Source organism: Oncorhynchus masou, chromosome 18 (assembly GCF_036934945.1).
Source record: "Oncorhynchus masou masou isolate Uvic2021 chromosome 18, UVic_Omas_1.1, whole genome shotgun sequence".
NCBI classification, from domain to species: domain Eukaryota; kingdom Metazoa; phylum Chordata; class Actinopteri; order Salmoniformes; family Salmonidae; genus Oncorhynchus; species Oncorhynchus masou.
Window position 1 is genome coordinate 43,388,216 of NC_088229.1, and position 19,932 is coordinate 43,408,147.

A 19,932-nucleotide genomic window follows, 5' to 3' on the forward strand; every position below is an offset into this window, starting at 1 on the left:
TGTGTGATGCTGTTTCTCCTTGTTACATTATTCATCCCAATGTATTCATTGTCATTACGAGAGGTGGTTTCACCACCCTACTTTGTTTGGAAGTCAGGGGGACACAGAGTAATTAAGACTAGGATTCCCTTGGATCAAAACACATCTGTCACTTATTCCCACACAAATTCTGCTCATAAAACTTTAATACCAGGAAATGAAGATGGTATAAAACTGTCTGATATATCCAATGAAAAGCAGGAGCCAGCTGATATCTAGATGATTTTCCTCTAGTCTATGATTATGTAAACAGTGTAATGGCAGTAGAACAGAAGCCTGTGAGCACATAGGTTACAGAAGGTTACATAGTTTATTATTCTCCCAAATAGATTCAGAACAATCTTTCAGCATGTCTCACCCCTAAACAATTCATGACTAATAATACCCACTCTAACAAATGCCCTCTGTCAGTGGGAGGCTTCTGTGTGGGTAGGAGTGTGTGCATATATGTGTGTGTGTACACGGGGATGTGTGTGTTTGTGTGTGCGCACGCGTGTGTGTGAAGCCTCTCTGTGTGGTCTGCTTCTTGGCAGTGATGCTCGGCTCAGCACAGTCAGTAAACAGTGCAGCTCACTGGCACCTAGGAATGTATACATGTTGACTCTGTCTACAGGTGTATCACAGGGGATCCTGCTCATCTCAGTAATAGGTGTGGACTTTTAGGGGCAAGAAGACCCTTAATCCAACTAAAGCCATCTGAAACAACAAGTATCTACAGGATGTGGATTATTTTAGCCATCCTGACACTGTAAGACTGGGTGATGTTAATATAGGCCGAACACTAAACACATATAAATGGCCCTTGCTTTACATAGAAACTGTGGGTGAGTAAAATGACACATAACAATGACATGATCATTACATGCAAACTGTAAACATGTACTTACACATCCTATTCCATGGTGGAGAGATCCAATCTGCAATGGGAAGACAGAGAAAATATCAGAGAGAGAACCTCATTAGTGTATTAAATGCATACAGGGCACGTGCCTAGAACCTGTTACGTTCAGTTGAAGTCGGAAGTTTACATACACCTTAGCCAAATACATTTAAACTCAATTCCTGACATTTAATCCTAGTAACAATTCCCTGTCTTAGGTCAGTTAGGATCACCACTTTATTTTAAGAATGTGAAATGTCAAAATAATAGTAGAGAGAATGATTGATTTCAGCTTTTATTTCTTTCATCACAGTGGGTCAGAAGTTTACATACACTCAATTAGTATTTGGTAGCATTGCATTTAAATTGTTTAACTTGGGTCAAAAGGTTTTGGGTAGCCTTCCACAAGTTTACCACAATAAGTTGGATTTCCTCCTGACAGAGCTGGTGTAACTGAGTCAGGTTTGTAGGCCGCCTTGCTCGCACACGCTTTTTCAGTTCTGCCCACAAATTTTCTATAGGATTGAGGTCAGGGCTTTGTGATGGCCACTCCAATACCTAGATTTGTTGTCCTTAAGCCATTTGCCACAACTTTGGAAGTATGCTTGGGGTCATTGTCCATTTGGAAGACACATTTGCTTCTTGAGATGTTGCTTCAATATATCCACAACATTTTCCTCTCCATGATGCCATCTATTTTGTGAAGTGCACTAGTCTCTCCTGCAGCAAAGCACTCCCACACATGATGCTGCCACCCCCGTGCTTCATGGTTGGGATGGTGTTCTTCAGCTTGCAAGCCTCACATTTTCCTCCAAATATAACATCGGTCATTATGGTCAAACAGTTCTATTTTTGTTTCATCAGACCAGAGGACATTTCTCCACAAAGTACAATATTTGTCCCCATGTGCAGTTGCAAACCGTAGTCTGGCTTTTTTATGGCGGTTTTGGAGCAGTGGCTTCTTCCTTGCTGAGCGGCATTTTAGGTTATGTTGATATACTCGTTTTACTGTGGATATTAGATACTTTTGTACCTCATCTCTAGGAGACAGAACGCGTCTCCTTCCTGAGAGGTATGACGGCTGCGTGGTCCCATGGTGTTCATACTTGCGTTCTATTGTTTGTACCTTCAGGCGTTTGGAAATTGCTCCCAAGGATGAACCAGACTTGTGGAGGTCAACACATTGTTTTTCTGAAGACTTGGCTGATTTCTTTTGATTTTCAAGCAAAGAGGCACTGAGTTTGAAGGTAGGCTTTGAAATACATCCACAGGTACACCTCCAATTGACTCAAATTATCTCAATTAGCCTATCAGAAGCTTCTAAAGCCATGACATCTATTTAGGGAATGTTCCAAGCTGTTTAAAGGCACAGTCAACTTAGTGTATGTAAACTTCTGACCCACTGGAATTGTGATACACTGAATTATACGTGAAATATTCTGTCTGTAAACAATTGTTGGAAAAATGACTTGTGTCATGCACAAAGTATATGTCCTAACTGACTTGCCAAAACTATAGTTTCTTAACAAGACATTTGTGGAGTGGTTGAAAAATGAGTTTTAATGACTCCAGCCTAAGTGTTTGTAAACTTCCGACTTCAACATCGTATACGTCATCTCATTGATGGGGTCATACAGATAATTCTGCCCTCTAAAGCTGTACTGTTGCAGCATGGTCCAAGACATGTCTGTCTGTTTACGTCTGTACAAGCCATGAGCCATTTACGTGCTAGCAACCCTCATGGGAACCTCAAAGTAGGGTCTCAGTATTCAGGTAATCCTGTCTGTGAGTCAGTAATGAGTTGAATGAAGTGGTTTAAACAACTGAGGTGAAAACAAAATCTCTAGCTCTACAATACCAGTGTGATATATACAGTACATTATTGTAGAATGGAAGTCTAATTTGTTGTTTACTGTCCAGGTACTTCACTGTACTGTCGGCCCTCTGAGGGTTTTGATACTGCCGTTTAGTGATGATGAGGGGTCATTTTTCTTTGGAGTATACGGGGTTAATCACTCCATTAAATTCCTGGGGTCACTGAGAATCTCAGGCTTTTTTCCCCTTCTACCTTTACATGACTGAAATGACGCAATCACCACTGCACTGCACACTGCCCTATCGCACCTGGACAAGATAAATAACTATGTAAGAATGCTGTTCATCGACTACAGCTCAGCCTTCAACACCATAGTGCCCTCCAAGCTCATCACTAAGCTCAGGGCCCTGGGTCTGAACCCCTCCCTGTGCAACTGGGTCCTGGACTTCCTGACAGGCCCGACCCCAAGTGGTGAAGGTTGGCCACAACACCTCCACCATACTGATCCTCAGGAGGGGCTGAGTACGCACCCCACAGGGGAGGGGCTGAGTATGCACCCCACATGGGTACGTCCCCAGCCCCTCCTGTACTCCCTGTTCACCCATGACTGCGTGGCCACGAACGCCTCCAACTCAATCATCAAGTTTGTTGACGACAATAGTAGTAGGCTTGATTACCAAAAATGACGAGACAGCCTACAGGGAGGAGGTGAGAGCCCTGGCTGAGTGGTGCAAGGAAAATAAACTCTCTCTCAACGTCAACAAAACTAAGGTGCTGATTGTGGACTACAGGAAACAGCAGAGAGCACACCCCCATCCACAGGCCCGAAGTAGAAAGGGTCAAAAGCTTCAAGTTCGGAGTGAACTTCACCGACAACTTAAAATTCTTCACACAGAATGCGCAACAGCGGCTCTTCAAACTTGGCCCCTAAGACCCTCACAAACTTTAGAATCTTAGTCACTGTTCTAGCTGGCTAGCACCCGGTATTCTATCCTGAACCCTAGAGAATGCTGCCCTGTGTACATAGTAATTAAACACGGGTCACACTACTAATATTTACATACCGTTTTATCCACTTTAAATGTATATACTGTATTCTAGTCATTGAACACTGGTCACTTTAATAATGTTTACTTCATATGTACAGTGCATTCAGAGTATTCAGACCCCTTGACGCTTTCCAAATGTTGTTGTGTTACAGACTTACTAAAAAATCTGCACACAATACCCCATAACAACAAAGCAAAAACAGGTTTTTAGAAATGTTTGCAAATGTATAAAACATATCAAACAGAAATACCTTATTTACATAAGTATTTAGACCCTTTGCTATGAGACTTGAAATTGAGCTCAGGTGCATCCTGTTTCCATTGATCATCCTTGAGATGTTTCTACAACTTGATTGGAGTTAAATTCAATTGATTTGGAAAAGGCATACACCTGTTGATTTAAGGTCCTACAGTCGACAGTGCACGTCAGAGCAAAAACCAAGCCACAAGGTCGAAGGAATTGTCCATAGAGCTCCGAGACAGGATTGTGTTGAGGTACAGCTCTGGGGAAGGGTACCAAAACATTTATGCAGCATTGAAGGTCCCCAAGAACACAGTGGCCTCCATCATTCTTAAAATTGAAGAAATTTGGAACCACTAAGACTCTTCCTGGAGATGGCTGCCCAGCCAAACTGAGCAATCGGGGGAGAAGGGCCTTGGTCAGGGAGGTTACAAAGAACCCGATGGTCATTCTGATAGAGCTTCAGACTTCCTCTGTGGAGATGGGAGAACCTTCCAGAAGGAAAACAATCTCTGCAGCACTCAACCAATCAGGCCTTTATTGTAGATTGGCCAGACGGAAGCCACTCCTCAGTAAAAGGCACAACAGCCCGCTTGGAGTTTGCCAAGAGACACCTAAAGGACTCTCAGATCATGAGAAACAAGATTCTCTGGTCTGATGAAATCAAAATGTAACTCTTTGGCCTGAATGCCAAACGTCACGTCGGGAGAAAATCTCGCACAATCCCTACAGTGAAGCATGGTGGTGGCTGCATCATGGTGTGGGGATATTTTTCAGCGGCAGGGACTGGGAGACTAGTCAGGATAGAGGTAAAGATGAACGGAGCAAAGTACAGAGAGATAGTTGATGAAAACCTGCTCCAGAGCACTCAGGACCTCAGACTGGGGCAAAGGTTCACCTTCCAACAGGACAGCAACCCTAAGCACAAAGCCAACACAATGCAGGAGTGGCTTTGGTACAAGCCAGCCAGAGCCCGGACTTGAACCCGATTGAGCATGTCTGGAGAGACCTGAAAATATCTGTGCAGTGACACTCCCTATCCAACCTGACAAAGGTGCTTCAACAAACTGCTGATTAAAGGGTCTGAATACTTACGTAAATGTAATTTTTTTTGTGTTTGTTTAATAAAATTGAAGAATTTCAAAAAACTTGTTTTTGCTTTGTCATTTTGTAATATTACAAAGTGTAGATTGATGAGGGGGAAAATAACTCTTGCAGAATAATGCTGTAAATTAAAATTGTACACCCAAGGTAGGCTACTTTAAGAGCTAGAAAATATTTGGTATCCTATATGATTCTCACCAAATATATTGTCTTCTCACACTATTCAAACACCACAAATCAATTAACAGCTTATGAAGCTCTCATAGTCTATAGATCACATATTGCAAACAAATAATCTGAACTAAAAACTCTACACATTTTAGAATATCTGTGTCCTTAATAATTGCTCATCAATATCCAAAAACAGCAACAACAAAAAAATTATGCGAATCTGCACATCAATATCTTCGCTTTTATGTGGCACCAATGTGAGGGGTTATGGCAGGGGAAACTGTGTTGCAATAATGGCAACTGAACCTGTGGAGCTTTCGTTCACATTGTCCTATACGGAACCGGACTGTGGAATTCAAGGGAACCGAACTCAGACCGCCTTTCGAGATGGTCACAGTTCGGTACGCTTTGGAGGCCCTTTTGAGGGGTCTAACTTCCTTTGGAGTTCAGATAAATTATCTGAAAGGGACCAAGTGCGAAAAAACCCTTAAAGACTAACCAAGAAAGCCTCATAGCTCTAATCGCTGCCAAATGTGATTCTAACATGTATTGATTCAGGGGTGTGAATACTTATTTCAATAAGATATTTCATTTTCAATAAATGTGCATAAATGTCTAAAAACACGTTTTCACTTTGTCATTATCGGGTATTGTGAGTAGATGGGTGAGAAAACGCATTTAATCAATTTTGAATTAAGGCTGTAACTCAACAAAATGTGGAATAAGTCAAGGGGTATGAATACTTTGAGGGCACTGTGCATACTGCTGTATAAACCTTTTCTATTCATATACTGTCCATACGATTTTTACAAATCATTATATTGTGGCAGGGTAGCCTAGTGGTTAGAGCGTTGGACTAGTAACCAGGAGGTTGCAAGTTCAAATCCACGAGCTGACAAGGTACAAATCTGTCGGTCTGCCCCTGAACAGGCAAGTAGCCCACTGTTCCTAAGCCGTCATTGAAAATAAGAATTTGTTCTTAACTGACTTGCCTAGCTAAATAAAAGGTAATAATAATATGTATGTATAAAATGATATACATTATATGTTTATATTCCGCTTTCTGACATTGCCCATTCTGATATTTCTTAAATATATATTTTTGGATGATGTGTTTATTGCTTTAAAAAAATTATTGCTAGGCATTACTGCACTGTTGGAACTACAAACACAAGCATTTCGCTGCACTGGCGATAACATCGGCAAATCTGTGTACACAAGCAATACAATTTGATTTGTTGTTCTCCCTCCGTTTTTCCTCCTATATAGTAAGTGTAAGTAGGCTATGCCTTTTCACTATACTAAGTGTTATATTAGTGCAGTGGTACTCATTGCGCCAAGCCCTTCGTTTGCAGATTGCAGTGATTTTCCTATTTTCCATTCATAATACATAACAATGATACAATTTCAATTCAATGTGTTTAATGGAAGCCTGAATCACGTCATTGAATATACCTATTGCTCACTGGACAGCAGATAGATGGCAGTATAGCGCAACTGTTGAACAGAAAGACCAAAATAGAACGGAACTGCTCAGCTACAGCGACCGACACATCAGTCTGCTACTCCATTTAATTTTGCAGTCTGGTTGACATGGATCAATTTATTGTAAAAAAAAGAAAAGTAAATCTATTGACAAGGAAAATGAGGGGTAAGAGCTGGAGAACAACGTGACAGCTATGAAAGAACAAACACCAGGAGAACCAGGAAGATGGCGGCGGGGAAATGCAGCTAGCTAATGTAGCTCCGGTGACTAAGAGAAGGATACGGTCGATTAAAGAAGAACACAGAAAGTTCCAAGAGAAATGGACAGACAAGTATTTTCTTGTTCTGCATAATAGGACTGCCTCACTTTGTCTTATTTGACAGAAGGCAGTCAATTGTTTTAAAGGAGCAAATTTAGAGTGACATTTCCAGTCACACCATGCCCACGGTGACAAAACATATCCACCACAAAGCAACCTCCAGAAATAACAAGCGCAACTCAAAAGACATCTCAAAGACATCTCAAAGAACAACAAATGATGGCATAGAAAACGACGAGGCAACATATGAGATTGCTTGGATACTTGCGAGAAACAAGGCTCTCCTGAACATGGCTCTCTCGGGATACGCTGTCTGAGTCGGTACAACCACCTGGATTCTTTGTGCATTGTGCGGAAAGGAATACACATCTCTCCGGGAAGAAGATGGGCGGGGGTGTATATATGTCATGATTAACGACTCATGGTGTAACCACATGCAGGAACTCAAGTCCTATTGTTCACCTGACCTAGAATTCCTCAAACTGAAAGCGCGAACCACCACATTTAACCATGGAAAGGTGAACGGGAATATGGCCGAAACCAAACAGTGTAGTTATTCCCTCCACAAGGCAATCAAACAAGCAAAATGTCAGTATAGAGACAAAGTAGAGTCGCAATTCAACGGCTCAGACATGAGACGTATGTGGCAGGGTCTAGAGACAATCACAGACTACAAAAGGAAAACCAGCCACGTCATAGACACCGACGTCTTGATTCCATACAAACTAAACACCTTCTTTGCCCGCTTTGAAGATAATGCAGTGCCACAGACGCAACCCGCTACCAAGGACTGTGGGCTCTCCTTCTCCGTGGCCTACATGAGTAAGACATTTAAACATGTTAACCCTCGTAAGGCTGCAGGCCCAGACGGCATCTCTTGGCGCTTCCTCAGAGCATGCGCAGACTAGCTGGCTGGTGTGTTTACGGACATATTCAATCTCTGCCTATCCCAGTCTGCTGTCCCCACATGCTTCAAGATGGCCACCATTGTTCCTGTACCCAAGAATGCAAATGTAACTGAACTAAATGACTATCGCCCTGTAGCACTCATTTCTGTCATCATGAAGTGCTTTGAGGGACTAGTCAAGGATCATATCACCCCAATAGGTCCACAGACAATGCAATCGTCATCACACTGCCCTATCCCATCTGGACAAGAGGAATACCTATGTAAGAATGCTGTTCATTGACTACAGCTCAGCCTTCAACACAGTACCCTCCAAGCTCATCATTAAGCTTGAGGGCCTGGGTCTCAACCCCGCCCTGTGCAATTGGGTCATGGACTTCCTGACGGGCCGCACCCAGGTGGTGAAGGTAGGAAACAACCGCTCCACTTCGCTGATCATCAACACTGGGGCCCCACAAGGGTGTGTGCTCAGCCCCCTCCTGTACTCCTTGTTCACCCGTGACTGCGTAGCCATGCACGCCTCCAACTCAATCATCAAGTTTGCAGACGACACAACAGTAGTAGGCTTGATTCCCAACAATGACGAGACAGCCTACAGGGAGGAGGTGAGGGCACTCGGAATGTGGTGTCAGGAAAACAACGATCGTGGACTTCAGGAAACAGCAGAAGTAGCACCCCCCTTTCCACATCAACAGGACAGCAGTGGAGAAGGTGGATAGTTAAGTTCCTCGGCGTACACATCACGGACAAACTGAAATGGTCCACCCACACAGACAATGTGGTGAAGAAGACGCAACAGTACCTCTTCAACCTCAGGAGGATGAAGAAATTGGGCTTGTCACCTAAAACCCTCTAACTTTTACAAACGCATCACCGGAGGAAAACTACCTGCCCCCCAGGAACACCTACAGCACCCGATGTCACAGGAAGGCCAAAAAGATAATCAATGAAAACAACCACCCGAGCCACTGCCTGTTCAACCCACTAAGATCCAGAAGGCGAGGTCAGTACAGGTGCATCAAAGCTGGGACCAAGAGACAGAAAAACAGCTTCTATCTCAAGGCCATCAGACTGTTAAACAGCCACCACTAACACAGAGGCTGCTGCCTACATACAGACTTGAAATCATTGACCACTTTAATAAAAGGATCACTAGTCACTTTAATAATGTTTACATAACTTACATTACTCATCTCATATCTATATACTGTATTTTATATCATCTATTGCATCTTGCATATTGCATCTTGCTCTGTCATTGCTCATCCATATGTATATATTCTTATTCCATTCATTTACTTATATATATTAGATAGTTGTTGTGGAATTGTTAGATTACTTGTTAGATATTGCTTGCAGTCAGAACTAGAAGCACAAGCATTTCGCTACACTCGCAATAACATCTGCTAACCATGTGTATGTGACCAATATAACTTGATTTGATAGTGTGCAAAGGCCCAACACTCTCTCTCCATGGATAAATGTGTGTCTTTGGGCTGTATTTGACAAACCGAACGTCATAGTTAATCGAGGGGCTATGGAGTGACACATTTAATTAAGATGAGTCATGCCAGAGTAAACCCAGGGGAGTTTCAGGCCTTGTATCAAGCACTATGCAAAAAGTGCTGCAGCAGAGTTCTAGGTAAGTTGTGTGCTCCTCACCGGTTTCTTCCCCACTATGAGTTTCTCCACCTTCTGAACCTGAGACACGTGGTCCTCGTTTGTCTTCAGCTCCCTCTTCCTGATCCTTTCATAAATTCCCACCAGAGTCTCCCTGGGGATGTCCTCCCCATCATCCACCCCTGGGGAGGAGGAGACAAATGGTTACACACAAACACAGACAACACCCACCCACCCGCAGACAGAGGCGCACACACGCAAAAGCACGGACGCAGCACGCATGTACGTGCGCGCCCACACTGCCTTTTTTTTCATTTAGCGTGAGAATACGAATCCCTCTTATCCAATTACTTCTCCTTGTTTTACCATTACTGACACTCATCACGATGGATGATGAGTGTCAGCCCGTCACGCTTTACTTCTCGAATAAAATCTCAAATGCCAAGCAAAGCAACGTCAAGTAGTTGACTGTGCTTCTATCACACTGCTCACCCAAGAATAAGAATTGCTCATGTGATTGTGTGACGGTGCAATTAATTAGTTAACACATTTCTGTCAAGGTCGTCGCTACATCGTCACCCTCCCTATGACAAAATGTATTGTTTTCATCTGTGTGTGATGAAAATGTTGCTTTCGTGATTGAAACGCTAATACTGTAGCACAAATGAACCTGTTCCATTTGCGATGGCTTATTCTTTGCCCTACTTCTGTGCTGTTGCGCTGTAGTGGATGTGTGTTTTCTTCTTTCAATCCAGATAGATAGCTTTGTTACAGGTGTGCCTTGTTAAAGCGGTGAATAAATCACATTGTGAATGTCCTACACTCACTTGATTAAGTTTTTGAGTTGATTTTATAATTCTTTATTTTCTCTAAAATATGTAGAGGACAATGTCTCAGCTTTGTTTTCAGAAACCCTGACCCCCCCCCTCTCTCACCTCGGAGGTTCTTGACAAAGTCCTCCAGCTTCATCTTCCTCTCCGGCTTGACGTTGGGGCTGTACATGTCTGTGTTGAGGAGGATGATGGCGAAGGCCAGGATGAAGATGGTGTCAGGGTTCCGGAACTGTCGCACTACCGTGGGGTTACAGATGCAGTAGCGTTGGCTGGAATACAAAACAACAGGAAAGGGAGACGACATCACATGTCAGAGGTGAAAAGAGCCAGAGACTTTTGACATTGAGAGCCATCATAGAATGCATTTGAATATAAAACCGGATTTTTGTCCACACAATGTCAACATTTGTCTTATTGACTTGCTGGTGAAAATTTGTAAAGCCAGCATACAATGCATCACATGATGGTCAATAACTGTCAACATTGTGTGTGTAGCGTGTCATCATTATTGCAGCATTGCGTGAGGAACTGTCCTATTTACTCAAGCAAAAGCAACTGAAGCACCAAGTCCCTCTACGCATTAATAAGTCATTTAGCCAACACGGTGTTGTGAGCAAAGTCAGCAGCGACTTGCATTTCCAAGACATTGGTCAACACTTGCATCACATTTGGAAATGTAACGCAAAAGAGTGAAGAACTATTAGTTCACTCGTAAGAGAGAACTTTATCCGAAACTAAATGTACAGTAGTACTCTAGCGATTATAGTATTTTGATTGATGTGGATTACGCTGTTAGCATTTTAAAATGCTATCACTGACCTGTAGTAACCTCTTGGCCAAACCTGCCTACGTGAATAGCCCCTCATCCTAAGTCTACAGGTGTGCTTATACGGGGGGTGCCCCCCCCCCCCCCCCCCCCATCCTAACGAGGCTGTCTACCTAGTATATGCTTCTCAGACCTGTCTATCGGTTGGCTCACCTGTAGGCTTCGATGAGGCGCTCCACCTTCTGGGCCTCTCCCTGGACCCGAATGTGGTTCTGGAACTTTCTCAGTGCCTCGTCCAGCTCCATTGACGAGAAATCCATCTCATCCACCACACAGCTGGAAACCACAAGCAACCAACCAATGAATTCCCTAACCAACTAATATGTCATTGATTTGTATAGTTTTCAAGTTGGAATCCTTAATTGAAACAATAAGAAAGCAGTCACCCCCACCTATGTTATGGTCAAAAACTGAGGGATGGGTCTGGAGAAACGTAAACACTCTCACATTCAAAGCGAGCGCCATGTATGCCAAGACTGACCATCCACGATATACAAATTAAACCATGTTGAGAGGTTATACAAGTGTTTGTTTACATTTACTTTGTTTCAAAACAGTGTAAACATACGTGTCAAGCATCAATGGGTATATCATGAATTAAGACCAAAAATTGATGTGGAAACTAAGGATTCCAGCTTTAACAGCAAGTTCAGCAAATTCCGATATGATATCAATATCAAATGTAAAAATGCAACTATCGATATGTACTTTCCATATTGGTGCCCATCTCTAGTTCAAATCTACATGTGGAAAGGTGGTTATTACAAAAGTCCATCTTATTCACTAACGCAACTAAAACGCACAGATCAGAAGGGGAATTCTGCACCCAGCAGTTCAAGACTTGTCAAAATCTGATAGGGGAACCACTTTATAGTCCTTTGAAAATACATGAAGCACATTTGAGAGAGGTCATGTGTGAGGGGCAGCAGATTGCTGAGAGAAGCAGAGTGTGGACGTTCTACTAGGCTGGCCAGAGGCCACAGATATACAAAGTTCGGCCATCTTACTTATAGATTTGGAATTTTAAATGGGCACAATGTTGGCACCAACTGTTCCAAGACAATTACCTCCCATTTAGGATATAAATTAAGAGCGGTGAATGCAAAGATGGCTTGCTGAACTTGGAACAGTACATCCATTGTTCTGGCCTGGCCTACAGTATAATGCTACCTGTGCAAGGCACTGTGATCCACCAATCAATGTTTGTTTGATAGACAATAACAAGTGTCACATGACCTGGCCTTTAAGAATTAGTACTCACTCCAGGACGTCTCTGTTGAACTGTTTCTGACGGTTGCCCAGGAACTCTCCAATCATCTGCCTGCTCAGGCCCTTCCTCTGAAGCAGGAAGTGAGCCACACCCACAGGTGTGTCCGGGACGAACCCTCTCTCAGTCAAGTACTGTACGCCTTTCTCTGGCTTCCTGCAGACACACAAGAAAGAAGGGTTTGTGTTTATATTGAAACAGACAAGACACAATGAGACTGATACCAAAGGTGACCCTGCTGGAAAACGTCAAAATAAGGCCTTTTTGAAGCAGGTATGTCCTTATGTGACCTATCCAGTCATTTTACAGAGCCAAGTGTGGTGTTTGATTCTGTGACTGATATGAAGTGGCCACAATAGGAACAGGGTGGTTAATATTTAATAAGGGCACAGAAAATGGAGCGACTCTGTCTGGCTGAATTTCTCATCTACAGAATATCAGTCCTATAAAAGTAGACCTATGAGTCTACAAAGAGTTTACACGAATGCACAAATATATACCTTATACAAATTGTATGCATTTTTTCCATTTTATAGGACTTGTCTTTAACCCTGCTAATTTACTTGAATTAGACTGATTGCCTTATATTGTGTGGCCCAAATACAATTCTGATTACTCTAAATAGGTCACCTCGGTTTCTCTATAAGAACCCCTCTGCTCATTTACCCTTAATTACACCAATCAGTGGACAACCACGTTAGCACTCAGTCAGAGCTGAGCACCTACTTGTTGAAGAGGTTCAGGCCGATGCGGTAGTGCCTTTTGCGGATCACATCGTTGCTGAAGACGGGCGAGTCCCAGCTGTTACGTGTCTCTTTGTGGTATGTCTGCTTGCAGAGTGTCTGCTCCCTCAGGCTGTCCCTGGACGACTCAGAGCTGCAATTGATGGTGTCGTTGGAGTTCGATGTGCTGTTGATGCTGTCGTTATCCCCGTCCGAGAAGTCAGACTCAGACTTGCTTTGCCGATTGGCAGAGCCGTTGATGGCCAGGTGGCTTTCCAGCGCCCGGTGGCGGTGGCGGAGGGGTGCCTCGTCGTCCCTGGAGGGTGCCCGCGGGGGTGGGCCATGAGAGATGTGTTTGGGGCTAGCCTTGGAGGACGCCACGATGTGGCTGCCCCCGTGAGGCTCGTAGACGGGCGGCCGTTTGACGGAGCTACGGTCAGAGCGGTCACTGTGTTCGGCGGAGCTGTCGCTTGGCGGCTCGATGGTCAGCAGGGGGAGGTGGTCCACCCTGAGCCGCTGCTCCTGGCACTCCAGGGAAGGGGTGCTGCGGCAGCTGGTGTCTGTGTCATGCCCCTCATCTTTGGTGTCCAGGGGCCAGTACTCCTGGGAGGAGTTGGCTGAGCGCAGGCGTAGGTCTGACTCAATGCTGGAGGGCTGGTCACCTGACCCCCGCGATAGCCCCATAGAGGGAGACAGCTCCTCCTCGTCGATAAACAGAGTCACATCGCTGTAGGACGCCATCATGTCCTCTCGCATGCGCCCCGCCACCCCGCGGTGAGGCTTCACCTGATAGGCCACCTCCCTCTCTACCTCGGGGCAGCCCATGGCCTCATGGTCAAGACCCTCGTCGCCCTGCAGGCTGCGGCAGTTCAAGGCGTCATCAATGGACTCGGCCAGAGACTTCACCTGCCTGGAGAAGGCGTCCTCCAACTCCGTGATGGCGTCCGTCAGGTCGTTCTGGGAAGCAGGGTGAGACGCCATGTTGGCCTGGTGGTGGACCTCCATGTCCCCGCACTCGGACTGTACCAAGGCCAGGGGGGTGCCGTCGTCTGTCAGGGACACCTGTTTCCCCTCGAAGTAGGAGCTGTGGACTTTCTCAGGGCCCTCGAAGGAGAACTGCATCCTCATGTTGGACAGAACGATGCGTCGGGACATGCGGTTCTCAGACATAGAACTCCTGAGACGCTCAAAGTTTTTGTTCATCTGGTACTGGCGGAAGGCTGTCTGGATGGTGCGGGCCGCATGCCGGGTTATGAAGCGTCCTCCATATTTACGCTCCAGCATCTCCACCTGACGGCAGAGGAGAACGGATTATCACAACTTCTTGATTATAGGAACATGATTATATTTTACAAACGATGACCAATGCTCAAACACTTGTGGGACTGAATTGAGCTTTCCAGGGAAAGGTGGCTATAATTTCTTCGTAATACAAATTTCAAGGACGAGCAGAGAAGCTGCAGCAAAGCAATGCCATAGTTTTGTTTTCTTCTCGATGGGATCTGTAGATGTTAGAGTGTGTGTAGTGTGGCCATTGACATAGAGGTTCAGTAAGGGAAATGTTATTTTGTCTTTAAAATAAAGGGAGTTTTATTGAGACCAATGTCTCTATATAAAAAACACACTTATGAAAAACATTCCTCAGCAAAGAGGTCCTCAATCAACACTGAGTTGTCCGAAAGGCACCAATACATCCATTTGTAGGGAACTCATAAGATGCACTCCATGTATGGAACAAAAAGTTGTTTTCCCTAAGTCTGTAGTAACAGACAGAATTTCAAGAGTTCGCCATCTATGTGATCTGGTTTGGTAACTCAAACTTTATGGGTAAGTAAAGATATCAGGTAATGTGGGAGTTTTTGCAAAATGGCTTCATAAGTCTATATAGGACATATATAGGGTGGGTCTGAAACAGTGGTACGATACCTGTTTGTCCTGGAGGTCAGCGGAGAGCTCATAGCCCTCGGAGAGCGAGCGGGAGCGCTTGATGGCCTCCTCCTCGGCCTGCTTGCGAAGGATGGACTGCGAGTGCTGGAGCTTGGGCCTGCGGGGGGGGCGCTGGGGGCCCGGCTGCACCCCGTGGCCGTAGAGGGGACCCTCGAAGCGGTCTGGGCTTATCACTGGGCCCCTGTAGCTTGCTCCACCGTCACTCTCACTGGGCCGCGCATCCCCCTCCACACTGCAATGACACAGAGAAAGAGATACATAGTCAGTCTACTGCAATGACACAGAAAGAAATACACAGTCAGTCTACTGCAATGACACAGAGAAAGAGATACACAGTCAGTCTACTGCAATGACACAGAGAAAGATATACACAGTCAGTCTACTGCAATGACTGCAGGGTAGCCTAGTGGCTAGAGTGTTGGACTAGTAACTGGAACGTTGTGAGTTCAAACCCCCGAGCTGACAAGGTACAGATCTGTCGTTCTGCCCCTGAACAGGCAGTTAACCCTCTGTTCCCAGGCCGTCATTGAAAATAAGAATTTGTTCTTAACTGACTTGCCTGGTTAAATAAAGGTAAAACAAAAATATAAAAAAATGACACAGAGAAAGAGATACACAGTCAGTCTACTGCAATGACACAGAGAAAGACATACACAGTTAGTCTACTGCAATGACACAGAGAAAGAGATACACAGTTAGTCTACTGCAATGACAGAGAAAGAGATACACAGTTAGTCTACGGCAATGACACAGCAATAAATACAGTTAGTATTTCAACCCCATCCACACTGCGATGATACAGAGAGAAAAGAAAAGTCCCTCAAAGCTTTCATAGCCCGTGCTCATCCACTGCTCTCTCAATAGTCATCCCATACCGACACTCATTGAGTACGCACCTCATCCATTACTACACTAGAACCTATTAAGTACAGTAATCACCACTAACATTGACCATTCGGTAGTCTTTTGGCACCGTCTTCCATAGTGTGTATATTACTTCAAACACTGTGCTGCAGAATAAGTTCAGGAAATGTCTACGACTCAGGTACCCACGGCATGAATTCCAACTAAGCTGTGGATGTCTAAATGAAAACAGCCAAAGGAAACAGTGAGGGTTGAAGTCCGTGTTCCTGTGTGTTTAGAAACTTTATTAACGAGCCAATAGTTGGTGGTAGAGCAGCATTCAGCAATAACACGACTCACACGGGTAAATACTGCAGTCATTTCTCAGAAGTGCTGATACTATCATTCCTAGACACAGCCTACATCAGCGTCTCAACACTGCGCTGATTGAAAGTGCACGCAAGTGGGTCTTGCCTTGATTACTATTTGAAATATGACTAACAGCCCTATTCATTTTCTAACACGTCACCAACCCAATCTCTATGAATAAATTCAACACAGTCAGGTTATTGATAAGGACGTAATCACACAGCAGTATCAACCAAGTAGCGCATCAACAAAACTAACCAGAGCAAACCAACCCTTCAACCCAGCATATAGTCAAAACAGGAGAGGGTACTCACTCACTCTTACGTTCAACAGTAGGAGAAGACTGCTTCTTCACACGCAGAGACATCCTGTTCTCGATAAACTGCCAACTCTTCCTCCATGCCTTGTCCACCATGTTGAAGATTTGAGTACACACTCACAGCAGCTCCTCCAGAAAACTCAGTCTGCACCGGGCAGTTCAAAGTTCAACCAGTGACCAATGACAGTTACATCATGTTTGGCATATAGGAGCCTCACTTCTACTAAAGTGAGTCCAATATATATTCCAAAGTCCAGTTGGAGCGCACGGTGACAAGGTAAATATATCAAAACGTTAACAATAATTTGGAACCGACTTAAATCGATTCAATGAGTCAACGTGGAAGGGGGTATGGGAGACTTCACCATATAACTCCCTGTCTTAACTCTTGTCATGGGAGCTTTCACTTTAACACGGGACGTGTTGTGGTGTGAATAGTGACTTCACCTGTTAGTGTACACCTGACACACCCCTTGTTTCTTAGGTACATACAACCACTGCCCTCCTCATACAGGAGACTGCCAACTACCGAGTTATAGCCAGGAGGATTTGCTTCTGGGTATACACTGCAAATAAGGAAATTCATCTTCAAGTTGCAATACAAACTACAGCCAGTGTGGCTTTTAGCAATGATGTCATAGTTTAGCAATGCCTTTTCCAATTTCCATTATATGTTAAATGAAAAATAGTGATACTGTACAATTGTTAATAGAAATTGATATTCAAACTATTTGACTCATCTTACACCACACTCAAAAGTACCAAACAAGGTTGATTCCCTATAACATGTGACCTACAAACAGATGTCAGAGTCACAGCTGACCACAGTGTCAATCCCCTGACCATGACCACAGTGCATTTCCAGCCTTATAGTGGGACGTTGTCACTTTTAAAGTCTAACCACAGTAACTGTATTGAATATTCACAACACACCCTTCTGCATCCCAAATATATACTGACGCCATGTTCACACCCACAGTAAAGGTTAAATAGGCCCTCCAACTGCCCGATTAAAATGTAGGGGCCTTCTGACTTATAGATGGGCACTAGCACTACTAACGTATGAATACCACACCTTGGAGTCACAGGGGTTAACACATGAAAGGCATCGAGGAAACGGCCAAAGCCACTCCAGCTTCAATGCAGCTCAATCAGTTTAAAACTTCTCTGAAAGGGACACATTGTGCTTTGTGAGGCCTTTGTATTCGTTTTAGACATTCAACTGCCTTTCAACCAAACAGCGAAGTGTGATTTCTGTAAACATGTTGGTGGACGTGACTCTATAGCAGACAACCAGGCTGCCACCTGGGACATGGAGGAATTAGCTGAATACAGACACAGAATGATAAACTACTGCAAAAACTAGGGTCCTGCAGTGAAATTTAAAGTGACGGTTATGTATATATTAGGGCAGCCCCCCCCCCCAAAAAAAAAAAAATATATATAGCGCGACCAAGAGTTGTCCTGTTCTTTTGACCAATCGATTGGTTGAAATGTTTAAACTTATTTTTCCATATATAGGCACACGCCCTGTTTGAATCAAATCAACTACATATGTACTGAGCTTGTCTGATACTTTAAGCACACTGTTCGATTAAATAATTAAGACACACAAATGACTCAAGAAAGAGCCCGATGGTCAAACTGTGTTAAAAAATGACAGCGAGTGCCTGTGTGAGAGCATTGTCTCGCTCTCTTCCCTACTTCAGCGAAAAGCACCACGGCACAGCAAGTGTTTATTGCGCTGTCCGTGCTGAAGCTGTAACATCAATTTAGCCATTTCTTACTTACTTGTTTCTGACTGAAAAGTTATGTTACTGAAATCACTAATTTGTTTAGGAAAAACATTCCTTATTCCCTCAACCCTTGCTCTCTTTACGTGAAACATTTAAGCATCGCATGCATGTGATCAGTAGGGCCTGACCTATAGCTGATCATAATCACATCGATAAATTGGTGATAACAAACTCCAAACACATTAACAAGTGACAGCAAAATGGATGCAGAGGAAGTGAAAAATAAACTCGAAACAGGTGTATGTTTACTGGTTGTTCAGGAGGGAAAGGGGAAGTCAGAACTGTGGAAGACATTTGACTTAGTTGTGGAAGCTACTGGAGATTCAGAAAAAGGAGGGTATGGGAGCAAGCGTTGTGTGAGTATTGTGTGCCAAATAGTTGCGGTTAGATTACAATATAATTTTTTCTGACCATTTGGAACAGTGTAAACACTAAATAAGTGGACCAGAGAGTCTGTTCTAACTGAGAAAAATATATATATAAAGCCTTTATTACAGCAGACTAAAAACAGTTGCAAAACAAATGCTTGATTGCATTTCAAAGCATTAAGGTCTTGTATGCTGTGTGATGGCATGAACGAATGAATGATTGATACAGTATATACAGTATATATATTGAAATATAGGCCTAAGTCAGTTACAGTATAAAGACTAAACAGGGTGCGCTCTTAGGCCTACAGCTCGATGATGGTTATACAAGGCTGCTATACAAAGCCTACTAATGACAATGACATGACTTATTATTATAATGATGACCATAATAATAATTGTAATAACAAAAAGAAGGAGATATAAGAAAAAAAGGAAAAAGGAGGGTATAGGAGCGAGAGCTGCGTGCATATTATGTGTGACAAACAAGTTCTGCGGGATTACAATATTTTTCTGCCTGTTTGGAACAGTGTAAACACTAAATAAATTATAAGTAACACCAGTCCGTGGGAACGAAAACATTTTGTAAAGCCATTATTACAGCATAGTAAAGACAAAAACGGACAAATCTGGGAAATTGCTTTATCTGCCATTTTGCCATTGCACAAGGCTTGGTGCTCATGGAATTAGTCGGCAATTAAACAAACACTCAAACAAGCAACAGAAAAAAGATCTGTCTTATTTTTCTAAATATATATGGATGATTTATAAAAAGTCAGGCACATTTAACAGTTACGCTATTGATAATAGACATAATTAAGTTTCTCTTCAATGTTCTTAGACAATTAGGCTAAGGGCTGTTTCCTAATTTCTGCTGCTGCCTCCCACGCATTGATTCAATCCTAATATGCTGGCTAACGCATTTGTTATCAAATAATAGATTCATTAGTGTTACACAATTATTTTGACATAATATAACCATATATAATTTCAGTTGCCTGTGGCCTCCG

The 19,932-nt window shown here is 43.5% G+C and overlaps 1 protein-coding gene across 8 annotated transcripts in view; it reads right to left on the bottom strand.

Annotated features, from left to right (window-relative positions):
* The window catches only part of LOC135504664 (IQ motif and SEC7 domain-containing protein 1-like), a 183,664-nt gene that overhangs the window by 10,884 nt on the left and 152,848 nt on the right, over positions 1-19,932 (bottom strand). For 7 of the 8 annotated variants that reach the window (XM_064923423.1, XM_064923424.1, XM_064923426.1 and 4 more), the window contains 7 exons: positions 15,207-15,459; positions 13,285-14,570; positions 12,553-12,714; positions 11,445-11,567; positions 10,568-10,734; positions 9,675-9,814; positions 927-956 (listed from right to left, as the gene is read on the bottom strand). In XM_064923423.1, the coding sequence (XP_064779495.1) occupies positions 927-956; positions 9,675-9,814; positions 10,568-10,734; positions 11,445-11,567; positions 12,553-12,714; positions 13,285-14,570; positions 15,207-15,459 (2,161 nt within the window). Of the gene's footprint in view, positions 1-926; positions 957-9,674; positions 9,815-10,567; positions 10,735-11,444; positions 11,568-12,552; positions 12,715-13,284; positions 14,571-15,206; positions 15,460-16,753; positions 17,130-19,932 lie in introns of those variants that run through there. The other variant, XM_064923425.1, reaches the window with a different exon arrangement.